This window comes from Varanus komodoensis, unplaced genomic scaffold, assembly GCF_004798865.1.
Source record: "Varanus komodoensis strain SLA01 unplaced genomic scaffold, ASM479886v1 scaffold1, whole genome shotgun sequence".
Classification (NCBI taxonomy): domain Eukaryota; kingdom Metazoa; phylum Chordata; class Lepidosauria; order Squamata; family Varanidae; genus Varanus; species Varanus komodoensis.
The window spans coordinates 58181757-58195818 of record NW_025335268.1 but is presented as its reverse complement, the minus strand read 5'-3'; the positions used below and the strand labels follow the sequence as shown (position 1 = coordinate 58195818).

General features: G+C 41.0%; 1 protein-coding gene across 4 annotated transcripts in view; it reads right to left on the bottom strand.

Annotated features, from left to right (window-relative positions):
* The window catches only part of SNX3 (sorting nexin 3), a 40142-nt gene that overhangs the window by 17206 nt on the left and 8874 nt on the right, over positions 1–14062 (bottom strand). For 2 of the 4 annotated variants that reach the window (XM_044426866.1, XM_044426859.1), the window contains exons 2-3: positions 1203–1298; positions 753–877 (exon numbers count right to left, since the gene is read on the bottom strand). In XM_044426866.1, the coding sequence (XP_044282801.1) occupies positions 753–877; positions 1203–1298 (221 nt within the window). The remainder of the gene's footprint in view (positions 1–752; positions 878–1202; positions 1299–14062) is intronic. The other 2 variants (XR_006414408.1, XM_044426874.1) reach the window with 1 other exon arrangement.

Sequence of the window (14062 nt, the reverse complement as noted above, 5' to 3'; positions counted from 1 at the left end):
AAGCCTGAGCATGTGATTTTGTAGAGTCAGCCACCAAAGAGGCACTTCAGATTGCAAAGATAAGCACGACATTCCCTCAATCCACTTTGACATAAAAATTAAATATGCAAGTATGTTACACAGCCTGAAAGGCTTGTAGTCAGTTTATAACTGAATTGTTCCAGCTGATGAAAAGTACATCCCCCTCCCCCAGCCTTATTTGTATGATTCTGTCTTTACATGCTGTAATTTTAGCAATTTGCATAAATTAAGAAACAAAACCCAGGTCACTACAAATACTTCAATCATTGTGCAAGTGTTAAGCATTCGCAGTCCACTGTTCAGCTTAGATACTGATGGTGTTTAGACAGCTCAACAGTGGAAAGTAGTTCAAGAGTCTTTTACCATGCAAACTGAGCTTTGCTTTATATTAGCACAAGCTTCGCTGGTCCTGAAAAGGTTTCAGTGCAACATTAGGTGTCACCTGCATCATGTATAATCTGATTGTATATTAACACCATAGCTAGGAACTCATACATACCATCATGCATTTTGTTAATGCAAACAAGAAGTCTTGCGGCACCTTAAAGACTACCAAACTGTGGTATATAATTTTGTGTCATGCACCTGAAAAAATGGACTCCAGTCTGCAAAAGCTTATGCCATAGCAAACGTATTAGCCTCTGAAAAAGACTGTTGTTTTTTCTGCAATTCCCCTCCAGGAATTCTATTAAAGTTTCTGGACAACAGACGAAATAGCCTCTTCCACTTACTTGTTTATGAATTGTTCGAGGCCTTGCTTCCTTTCCTCTATAAAGGAATCATCAAATATGCCATCATCTCCTCTAAAAGGCAATTGCCGGAGAAAAGCTTTTCCAGGTAACGGAGGTACAACAACCTGAAAGGCAGATAGAATGTATTATAGTAACTCCATTATGTGGAAAATTAGAATGCCCACTTTATATCAAGAACACCTAAAACATTATAGGTGTTCTGTGAAAGCCAAATATGCTTTAACTTAAAGTTGAGATTGACCCTGCCTTAGGAACATGGCACTCAAGATGCACTGCTGATTTAATGTGGAAAACACACATGCACACAAGTTTAATATAGTGTAAAGATACAAAATGGCTTGTACTAGAGATGCTTCCGTTATAATTGATTAAATAAGCAATCTTCTCCAACATCAAGCCATTAAACTCCCTAGAAAAAGTTTGCCTTACCTTGCTCTCTCTTTCAAGTTCACTTCGAAGCCATTCAAAGTCGCTATATCTTCTTCTAACACAAGACTCTTTCAGTTTGAAGATAGGAAGATTTGTCTGAAAGAAAGGTGTTCCATCACTGTCAGTTCCATCTGACTGAATAAGGGCGCAGGGCCATACGTGGGCTTCAGCACCCCATCTCTTCCCTTACGGTGCCCTGCACTCAAGGTGCCCTGCTCATTTAATGCACCAGAAGTGTCAAGCCTTAATGCAGCTGTGTGGATTTTAGGTGGGTTTTTCTAGAAGCCGCACATCTGCCCTGCCACTACCAGAGGACCAGGGTACAAGTTTAAACATATATGGAAGATTGTATAGCTCTGGTTTGTATGCACATCAACTTGTTGTTTAAAAATTCCTAGATACTGATTGCAGCCTCTTAAAAACCCCATAGCCCACATCTACTTTCACCCTTGTTTCAAATCAAACAGCAGAGGCTTTTCCAAGCACCACTACACTGTAGCTTTGAAGGCTGATGGTGGCACTGCAGCACTGCCCATTCAAAATGATATTACAGAAAAGTTCACACTAACAGCTAATCACAGCATCATGCGCTAGCAGAGGAAGTCTGAACAATTTCCAGAATCATTCTTGGCCAGCCCTCCCCAGTCATACCTCTAAATGTTTCAGACTACAATTCTTATCATCCTATAAACACTGGACATGTTGGCTGGAGCTAATGAGAGCTTAGAGTCCAAAAGATTTAAATGCACAGGCTAGAATCCTGACTAAAAGGACTCAAAAACCACCCAGACAGCTTCAGCTACTGGATGATATAGAAGCATAATAAACAAACAAGATGGTCAGTATTATTTAGGAGAGTCCGGAGTTGTGCTGCCACCATCTGGAACAAGTGGAAGATTTGCTTCAGGCTGTTATCCAAAATAGTGAGATCTAAGAGGGTGCCTTTAATGGTGGTCCTAGCACACTTCATATCCTTGCTTCCTTAAAAGCATCCACAATTCCTCCACATAGCCACTTAATACTATTCTTGTTGCCTTGGCTAGCCAGGAGTGGCAAGCATTGAGAAAGTCTGCCTCTGACTGTCAAGCATACTTAGGCAGAAGTAGTCCATGCATATTCATAACAGGATAAGCAGAGGCCAAGGACACATCTGAAGTTCCACTTAAAGAGAAGCTTATGGGAGGATACAAGCACAAGCTCGGACCATAAGATTGAACTGCAACAGCGATAACGCCACCCTTCTCATCCAACCAGATTTCCTTCAGAGACTTGGTTGACTTGTACATTCAGGATGAAAGCTTAGATGGTCGCTGCCTTACTTCCTCCAGCAACATTGAAAAATGTAAAATGTTGTTGCCAAAGTTGTCTGATGTGTGTTGGCTCAAGTGTCCAATCTTCTTTCCTGTATATGTCCATCCAATACAGTACATGCAGAGTGTAGCATCTACCGCTCCCCTCAACCCTTCTGGGCAGACCCTCAAAATACACCCAGGCTCTCACACCTTCTGTTCTACAGCCAGAGATGTCTGTGCACCAGTTATAAAATACAGCATCTTTCTCCTTTTGTTGTAGAAATAGTAGGGACATTTTACATATTTGATAAACCCAGATTTATAGGGAGCTGTAAGTGATTACAGCCTCCAACAACAATATCTACATTTGCACTTAATAATTTAAGCAAGGCTTTCTGTCTGTTTTAAAGAATATTATATAAGAAGCCATTTACAGATTCATTCATCACAACTATTACTGAAAGTAAATTTGATAGAGGAGACTAAAGTGTGTACCTGCTCTCCAGAACATGCCCATGAAGGCTTACTGAAATTAATCCAAGATGCTCTTTCCCCTTCCCCACTTCTTAGTCAAATATGTGGGTTATGGGAAGGATTATGATAGAATGGCTTGAGAATCCACATTTTAGTAGTACAGTCTATAGTATTCCATCATATACAGCATCTGCACTTAGATGGTATGAAACCCAACCCAAGCAGAATTAGGAAGGCACTTGCATTTTCCCAGGTAAGCACAACAGAGTTCATTGTACTGAAGTCTGAAGAGGAAAAATAGACTCTTTACAAATTCCTTAATGCTAGAAGTCATGCTTATATTTAACGATGCTGGCTTTTGTGAAGGTATTTTTATCCAGCTAGGGTATACCACAATATAGTTCCCTTACAGCACAGTAAAGATTCCCAGAAATAAAAACAGTGGATTACTGCTCTCTAATTTCACCTTTTGGCTTCTTAGCAAAGTTCAGCCTTCCAAACCAAGTCATTGTAAGTGTGTAAAGCCTGTACAGTTTTAGTGTTTTCTGCAGGTGAGAGTTTACCTTTAACATTCCATTCTCTCAAGTTACTTAATCCTTCTTGTTAACTGCTCTTTTATTCAGTAAGTTAAGGCCAAGCACTGAAAGGAGTGCCTCAGAAATTCTTGTTTCTTGGTATAGAAGCCTCTAAAAGTTAATCTCCAAGCAACACATAAGGCTCATGAGTACAGTGTTAAGTACAGCTGAACTGGTACTTGAACCCTTCCCATTCTTCCACCTTTGAACTTTTAACAATCACAAATCTTCTCCAACACATTGGGCTATTCCACTCTTTCAGTTTCCCATAGAGACATAAATTCAATTCAGACATTCATGATTTGTGGACAATAAACATGAGAGGAAGGGGAGTGCAACAGCTCCACATCCTCTAACACAGGGGTCCTCAAACTTTTTCAACAGGGGGCCAGTTGAAAGGCAGCGGCAGCAGCAGTGGGCGCGGGCCGGTGAGGTGGGGACACCTGCAAGTGTGGGCCGGTGAGGCAGTGGTGGCAGGTGCGCACGCGCGGCGAGGCAGCCGCGGACATGCATGGCGAGGCGACGGCTTGCTCACTCGGACTTGCTCACTCGGAGATCGTTTTCTCCGAGTGAGTCCAAAACGATCTCCAAGTGAGCAAGCCACTGCCTCGCTGCACACACAGTGAGGCGGCGGCAAGCACACGCGTGGCAAGGCAGGCAGCGGCGGGCATGGGGAGTCCAAAACCTCTGAGGTGGGCCAGATAAATGGGTATGGTGGGCCAGATCCGGACCGTGGGCTGTCATTTGAGGACCCATGCTCTAACATGTGGAAGAGGAATGCATGAAGAGGAAAATATTTTAAATACATGGGAGCCCTCCACACAATCCAGAACACAGGTTTTCCATGACTCTCCCCTTCTCAAACTCACCTTCCATGTACAGAGGAGGACGAAAGTGTGTATGTGCGTGTGCACGCGCACGCACGTGCATGCCCACTATCCACATATTAGGGATCCCAAATAGTGTGTGCTCACTCTCCACATAGTAGGAATCCCCATATAGGGCTATAAACTACCTCAGAACAGCAGTCGGAAAGAGACTTGCAGAAGTGAGAGATTCTCTATGCTGGCTGGCACTTCTTTTACATCTGTAAGGGTATTAATTCCAACCATTTCAATGTACTTCTAGCTGGCTGCATGTTCATCCCAACTGCCACACTCTTAACAGTGCCAAAATTATGTGCATCTGGAAAAGTAGAACTGAGCAGTTAAGGAAGCTGTTATTCATGAATTTTAACAGGCACCTTCATGTCAAGATGGTTGACAGCATTTCCCAGTTTGATGCCCTCCAGATGTTTTGGATTAAAACTGCAAGTATTCCTAAACATTGCCCAAACTAGCTGGGAAAGATGGGAATTGTTCAAAACCTGAAGGGCACTTGGTTAGGGAAAGGTTGATCTATAATCAGATATGCTGCACTGACATGGATGGCACTCTTCTAACCCTGAAGCTAGTTAGTTGCTCTGGGAGAGAAGACCAGACCAAAGTGCCACCCAATTGCCCTCAAGAAAAGGCATCACTTTTTTTCCTCCTAGAATGTGCTACCACTGTGAGGAACTGAAGTGCTGAAAAGAAGCCTAGAAATCCAGTTGATGCAATGCCAAATCCTTTCTGACCCTTCTATTATGTAGGTCAGTACCATATTGGTGATGCTATATCCCCCTCTATTGAAAATTACAAATCAGGTTTTTTTTAAAAGCTCTGTTTATATACTAGCATTGTACTTATATCCTACCCTTTCTCCCATCGAAAGTGTGGCCAGGGTTTTTCCTGCTTTATCTTCACAACAACGCAGTAAGGTAGGCTGAGAGACTGACTGGCCCAAAGCTATCCAGTAAGCATTGCAGGTGATCAAGAGATTTGAACACAGGTATTCTTGGATCTAGTTCAACACACTAGACTAGCTCACTCTTATCATACAGACATTTAGGGCTAAACAATATGACAGCAGATACCTCAAATGGCAGAAGCAAGCTATGTGCAGTATTTGGGCTCTTACACAAAAAGGCATAAAGACAGATAGACAGATGACAAAAACCCTAGCAAATCAAGGTACACAGCTACACAGGCTTAGTTTGATGGAAGGCAAGGCAACCTATAAAAAGGATATCCATGTCTAGCCAGTCAGTGTGGCACCATTTCCTTGCATGTCATGACATGCTGCTGCTAACAAGTATGGATAAAGTAGTACAACTGCGTATTGCATAGAGGCATCAAAACTGTCCAACCTGGCACCCTCCTGGCATTCAAAACTACCATTCTCATAGTGTCTTTGCCATGGCCATGCTGGCTGGGGCTGATGGAAGTTGTAGTCTAAAATTTCTTATCTTTTAGATTGGAATGTCTGGACAAGGCTGCTTCTTAAGTCCACCATTGGAATACCAAGCTTTTGGAGTCACTTCAACATCCCAAACTCAGTGTTTTGTCAAGAAGCCCAAAACAACACCAAGGCAGCACAATGAGTATGCAGTCATTTAAGAGTAGTGATTACAAAAATACAGAGGAAGAATTGCCACAGCCAGAGGAATTAGAATGATCTGTATAGCACTTTGATTGCTATCTCAAAGAAAAGGAATTTGATAGGCCACCTTTCCTTTTATGTAGGCTTCTCATCTTACCCCATTTCTCTAATAGTACTGAGATATTTTAAAGGGAAATTGTTCTCATTTTGGCCACTACTTTCTATTTAAATCTATAGCACACCTGCAAGTGTGGATTCCCTGAAGTTAAGTCTCTCTAAACAAAGCCATCCTGTTACCATAGCACCAGCTTTGGTGCCATCTCTTCAAATAGGTTACAACTCAACTGCCAACAGAGTGATGTGCTACTAAGAAGTAGCCCTAAGCCTTTCCTTACACTTCAGGCAAAGGGTATGGAATGCTTTTCTACTGCCTCCTACTGGCAAATTCTAACAGGTCAACACTATTTTTATACAACAGGAACACACTGACAACCTGCTGAAAAGACGACCTGTGAACCACCCAGAGTACTTCAGCTCCTGAGTGGTATAAAAATACAACAAATGAATAAATAAAAGTCTTAGTCTTAAAAGAGATCACGTTTTGAAAATAACTTCCATGTTTAACCCAAGAGCATGCCAAAAGCATTTGTTTGAATTATGTTTGGGCCATCACATTTTCTTTAAAAAGGGGTCCTCCACATAATAGGGAAACTCTATATTTTCTCCATAGGTTTATGCATGTTCTAACTCTAGTTGTCTTCTAGGGTGTTTTAAAACTATTTACACATGTTATATTATCTTCCCTTAAGCTATAGTGTTTTATGGGCTTAAGTCTTGATTTGGGAGATTAGGATCACTGGCTATTGGACATGGTTAAAAGTTGTAAATAAAAAGTATGCCACTTTTCTGTATGTTGGGAAATAGATAACCATGACCTCAGTTGCTTAACATGTTTCAGAAGCCAGAGTGTGTTAGACATAAGAAAAAGATGTAAAGGCAGCCTCAAAACAGAGGAGTTGAAAACAGTTGTTTCAGTGCATGGTAAGTGGTAGAGAATAAAGAGGAACAAAAATCTAGAGCTGAGTTGCTTAGGCTACTTTTTCTCAAGAAGCAACGATAGTTCTTGCATACATTTTAAACAAGAGTGCATGTATAAGTCCCTCTCTAATCCAAGTTTGTGTTTGCACTGTCCATCCCGCATTACCGTTCCATGAATCACAAGATGCATGCAAACAGGAAAGTTATTAATATGTAGAGCAACAACCAGTTCTTTTATAACTTTTTGGATATGAAGTGTCACAGGGATACACAAAACTAAAAAGTTACACCTGCTCTTTGATAGATGCAGCAACATAACAAGGTGATAGTACTTAGAAGAACGTGACCACAACACTAGGTAGAACAAGTACTCCCACCCAAATCTGACTTGAAGATAAAAACTGCCAATCTGAATTACATGATGCGAAAGGGCATGTTTCAACAAACAATATTATCAGATATTTACTTTTTTCTAGCGGTCAAAGGTATGTAGCCAAACCCATGAAGGCAGGGGCAGAGGAGACATTTGTACCTCCCATTTGTACCATTTAAACCTCCCATCAGCTGGGCTGGTTTAAGAGCCTAGCTGGAATGAGGAAAGAAGAGTAAACACTGATGAGGTTAACTGGGATAATATGCAGCAGGGGGAAGGTTTATCATCAACCTTGCCTTTCCCTCAAAGAGATCAGGATACTGTCAATCCTTGTGTGTGTTCCCCGGAAGCACATTAGATTGGGAGTTAGTGGCTTTGGGGCCAGTTACTTTGAAGCCAGTTACTCCCAGTTCATCCTGCCACAGTGGGTCATAACTAACCACTCCCATGTCCACTTTCCCCCAGCAACTGTTCTTGACACCCTCAAATGTTCCTTAAGGCAAAATAATCTCTTCCTAATACAGGGCTGCCCTTAAAAATGTTATTCTGGTGCCACATGAACAGCAGAGGCTCTAAGCATCTGGGCAACACTACATTTCAGTTCACAGTTTTTACTTCTACCAACCAGATGTGTTGTGTAACATTTTGGACTTCATACTCCAATGAGTATGAGGATTATGGGTGAGTAAGTGAAAAACTTGTTATATTAGTATTCCTGCAGGGGGAAAGGATTCTCCACTCCCTCCCATCATGATCCTCATAAAGAGCGTGCTTTCCCACATTTGCTAGCAGTGACAAAAGACCAATTTTGTATCAGGGTTGCTGGAGAGAGAGTACATGCACATGCAGCTCCTGAGCCAGGGTCTAAGATGGTTATGCACCCCTTAAATAATAGTGTAGCTTGATGTGATCAAGGCTGCAATTGTATGCATACTTGGGAGGAATTCCCAGTGAATTAAACACTTCCAAGTAAAGATTCATCAGACCAAGTTGTATGAGGCTGAGATACATCAGCTTGACATTACTCCTTTTTAGTATTCTCCTTTATCTAGAAATGATTAGGGCATGCATCTTCCATTAGGGCATGCGTCTTCCATTATGAACTTCAGGTCTGCAGAATGAGGCCACCAAAAGCTTCTCCGAAATTGAAAAAGATTCTGTAGGCCTGAACTATATGGCCTAAGTATTGAACTCAGAAATGCAGGCAGGCCAATAGCCACCAGAGGGCTGCATCTGGAGCACTGTTTGTTGCTGGGAAGTAACACATCATCTCACTGCATGTCGAAAAGCTGTTCAAAGGAAAGGCTATTAGAAACTACACACACTAGAACACCCCAGACAAGTTACAAACTAAAACAGAAGCATTATTTTAACAATACATCACACTGTATCACACTTGCAAAGTTAAAAGTCTCAGCTCTCAAATCTGGCAAATCTCAAGAGATGGGGCCACAAAGGCTTTCAAGAGTTTTACTGACTGCCAGTGACAAGCAAGTTCTTAAGCAGGCTGCATCTGCCATCAAAATTAATTACTGCACCCAATCAGAGAGGTTCCTATGGGAGTAGGTACTCCTTCAGGTATCCCTGAAACAGGCCCTAAAGTGTTTTTGAGAAGAAGCAGTATGTTGAAGTCAGTCATGTGGCCAGTAGAAGTAATGCAAGAATGGTACAGCATTCTCCTGGCACCTATCTGGTTGCTGCATTATAGATCAACTGAAGTTTGCATTACCATCATGAACTGTCTTAAATACTCCAGTCAAAAGGTCACCAGGGCAACACGACGGTGTGACAGTATCTCTTTTCCAGGCAAGGATGCAGCTGGCACAGCATGAGGAACATGCTACTGGCAATAGCTACCACCTGAGAAATCACGAGGCAAGCTGGGTCAAAGAAGCAGGTCTGCAGTTTAGTTATGAAATCCCATCCCAGACAGGCAATTCTATGTCTTCCCCAGCTTTAGAACCACCCACCAAGAGCAACCTCAACCCATTACTGATCTCAAGTAGTCATTTCAGGTTTCTACCATCACATTTGGTTAAGGTAAAAAGAAACAAGAGCAGGGCATCACTGGCTACAAATGATAGCACACTCCAAATACTTTCTCCCAGAATTCCATATAGACATTACAAAGCATGAGACATGCCACAAATCCCTACTGAACCCCATATGAGAGCTCTCGACCTTCTATCACAACCCTTTGTGATCTCCTGGTGAGCTATGCGCAGACCCAAGGCAAAGCAATGCCTCCTACTCCCAACCCCAAATCGAATCAGAAAGATAGCATGGTTTATGTTAGCAATGACCTAGAAATGCATATTATTCCCTCATCTCATCTATTCCAGGAAAGCTCAACAATCCAAGGTAGCATCAGTTCCCAAATCCAACCAAATTAAATTAGGTCCAAATAACTGGTTTCATCCAGGAGTACTTCCAACTGTTTCACCACAGTCTACTTTCTCATCATAGAGAGAAAAGGGGTATTAGAAGCCAGTCTTTAATTTCCTAACTATCCAAACTTCCCAACTATACTAACTTCAATTAAACATAGGTTGATTTGTATTTTAACTGGTAGCCTCACTACCACTTTTTAAAGTCAATTTGGATCACCACTCTGTCCCAAGCTACAATTCCACACATAGCAAACAGGCACCAATTTTCCTTGGGCTTCAATACGACCATGGGTTATACATGTGGTAGAACAAATAGAACATGCATTTTATTCACATATTCTGGCTGGCAATAATTGAAATTTAACCAACAAAATCCAACTAGAGGAGAGTATTAAGCCTCTGCTATAATAGTCAACATCAGAGGAGATCAAAATTATTTATTTGCTAGAGTGTAAGGGAGTTACTGAAAGTTATCTCACCAAAGGGCAGACTTAAGGTGTCTATACTTTTCATTTGTTTTAGCAGAACCTCAAGATGCACCAACTGGATCCTGGTGCAAAAGACATATACCTAGAATTCAAGAAATCCAATTCTCAAAACTGGAGTGCCAGAACTGAAATGAGGTCACAGCCACTCCACACAAAAATCTACCCTCGTTACTTTTCCCCATGTCAACTTCTCTTCATTTCAGAAGTCTTATTTTTGTTGTTACTACTGAACAACTGGGAGTCAGAAATCCTTGTCACCTGTAGACCTGGATCTATCTTCTGCCCACCTCTGGATTAACTTTGCTAAGGGGCTGGGAGAGGACAACAGATTATAAAAACTTTTTGCCATATGAAAAAAACTCAGACAGATGATCATGTCTGGATGTAATGGGTGTTCCAGGAAATGCTGCGAAACTGAGACAAAGTAGCAATTTAAGTTAATAGAAAACCTTGTGCACGATATTAATGCATAAGGCAAATGGAACCGGCTTCTTAGTTAGAAATTTGTTTGACATTCACTCCCAAACTGCCAAAGAAACAAAATAAAAGGCCTTTTTCACAGAAAAAGAATTTTATGAAAAGAAGGAATAGAGATCAGCACAGCACTAATTTTGACAGCATTGAAAGCACATCATCATAATTAAGAAACAGCATTCCCATCGCCTTACATTAGTGTTGCTCTGCCTTCCCTAACCTGGTTTCTTCCAGATCTGCTAAAGCACAATTCCTACCACCTGGCTGGGGTGATGGGAGTTGTAATCCAACACATCTGGAGATATCAGGTTGAGGACAGTTAGTATCACCTGATGAAAGAATATTAAGTGAACTTAAAAGCTCAGTGAAAGAATATTCTTTCACTAATAGCGCAGTGAAAGAATATTAAGCGAACTCAGGTCTGATCAGTAGCTTTAACCTGACCAACTGCAGGTTTCATGGCCTGAAAGCAAACAGGTTGCTTAGAGCTGCATTACATTCTTGCTTCCTTTTTCTCAGAACTGCCAAAGAGAAATGATTTCATTTTTAACTTATTACACAAATGGTTTATTCAAAGGAATAAATGCAGAAGAACGTAATTCTCTGGATGCAGCATTATATCCCAAGCGGTCTCACTGGCTAGACACAGAATCAGCACAGAGCCAGGGTGCTGCAACTATCCTCTCTGTCAGGAACAGGAGCCATTCCTTTCCAGAAACCTGAGAAATGGACTGCAATGCTATACACTTTTGAGCTGGAGTACAGATACATATAAGGACTGCATGACTTTTAATGGCAGGAAAGATCTGATCTTTAGGACTGGAGAATAGAGAGTAACTCAAGAGTCCAAGTATTGATTCAGATGCTTGACATAGACCTGGAAGTCTAAGGTTCAAGTTCCCACTCCAGCCATGAAGCTGACTTGATGACCATCTATCAGCTTCGCTTACCCTCAGGGCTGTTATGCTGAACTGATGGAGAAACTGGCACACTGCTTTGACTTCATCAGTGGAAAGACAGGATAGAAGGGAAATAAAATTCACTTAAAATAAATAAAATGTAATAAAATAAAAGTCTGTGTGTCCCCCCCACCCCGCCATTACCTAAGTCCATGCCCACTGCCAGCAATCATAGTCTCACAACTTCATCAGTAAGACATTATGCATTTAACTCAAAAACTCTATGCAAGTATTTGTATGCATCCAATTTTCTATCAGTTGCCCCAAGTCATTCAAAGAATTGAAACCGGACTTCATAAAAATTAAGCAATTTGTTTTTAATTCACATTAATGAAGCAAGTGTTAAAATCTACCTACATTTTAAGAGAGCAACCCCGTAAGAAAGCATGCATTAGTTGTTGCCCTACCAATTCCATAGCAGTGTATAAAGTACCGTTTTGAAAAGCTTGTCCTGTCCCACCCACTGCTTATCTTCATTCACTGTTCCTGTCCATTTGAGATAAAGAAATTCTATAGTGTGATTAAAGTGGAATCTGATGCCTTGCTTGCCACACATTTCTTCACAGTGCCTGGGTTCCTTAATAATGGGAAGTCAAAAGGGTAAGAATAAGATGAGTGTTTAGTTTGAGCATTAAAACAACTTATGAACAAAGCCTTTCCTGGATGGAGTACTTAAGGTACCAATTACTTTTTAAAACATTTGAACATGAAGGATTAAATCAATTTGCTTTGTATTAAAAGTTAATATTGGTTAAGTGGTAAATGTAATAGATAATAGCTTTTAAGTATCTAAATCTGAAGCTTGCTAGGAAAAAGGAGTTTCCATTAGAAGTCTCAATAGTAACTTTGACTTAAGTAAAAGAAATGCATCTGTCCTTGTCTTTTGTGAAAGCAACATACTCAAGTTATGTGCAGATTCATGCAGTTGATACCAGCTACTGCCACAAAGCCTTCTGCACTCTCAAGATCAAGTGTGGTTGATAAATTAGTTTTAGCCTTGGGATGCTGAGACACTTAGAACTCCCCATCAGAAATGTGTAAGTGGCATTAAAAAGCAAGAAAAATCCCATTCCTTTTGTAGCTCAGAAGCAGGGGAGAGTACATCTAGCAGTCATGCTCCTATAACATTCATGGTAATACAAATCACCAAAGGCAGCAACTCAGAGTAATTAGTTCAAGTAACTATAGGGTGCACCTGATCAACTCAATAGGAGCAGTTACTCATCTTGCAACACTATATTCAGGATAGAAGTCTGCTACTTTCACAAAAAAGGAACTTATGAGGACCTTAAGACACATAATCTATACACAGATGAGATTCCTAAGCAAGATGGAAGACACACACATCCCCCAACCCACAAATACAGTGACGACTCTTGAGTGGACAGAAATAAAGCGTATCTTTCACATTCAAAGAATTTCCCTCTACCCCAAGATATTTCTCTAACAGTCAAATTGCCAAAAACATCCAGGAATGTGGACCTAAACAAGTTTTTCTGTTTGACAGTCTGAATTATTTTCCTTCCTGCACAGAAGGAAGCTACCAAGATCTCTCAATTAGCAAGAGCAAGGTCCTCACAAATCTCTAGTTACTTAAGATAGATCCTTACCTTCTGCAAAACTCTGAAGACAAAGGTACACAAACATACCAGAGTCTGTTCCTTTTATGCCAACACTGTGTAGTGTCTAATTATGCATTTATAACACTATGAGTTTTTTCTATAGGATGAAATTCAAGCACCTCCATTTTTTAAAAGTGGGGGATAGTCTCCCAACAAGCTACAGATTAGCTAATCAGTTACATTAATACAGATCTTAATTCAATAACTAAGCTGTTGAGACACACAGGTTTTGTATCCAGTTGATGAAAGATAAAGAATGGTTGGATCTTTGTGGGTTCTGGAGCAGCATTATTATTATACATATTGATCAATGGATTTTTAGCCACTGGTGCCAATCGCTTGCTCTTTGGCAGCATTTTTCTGATATTTTTCAGACGATCAGTCCAGATCCAGCTGATATTTTAACTAACTCCATGCCACCATCCAAGGGCTAGACACAATAGTATGCCAGCACTTTTTCTTTTGAACTCCTCACTTCCTCCAAATTATTGCCCTTTTCGAATTGTGGTGCTCGAGAGACTCCTGCGAGTCCCTTGGACTGCAAGGAGATCAAACCAGTCAGTCCTAGAGGAGATCAACCCTGACTGCTCTTTAGAAGGCCAGATCCTGAAGATGAAACTCAAATACTTTGGCCACCTAATGAGAAGGAAGGACTCCCTGCAGAAGAGCCTAATGCTGGGAACAACAGATGGCAAAAGAAGAAGGGGATGGCAGA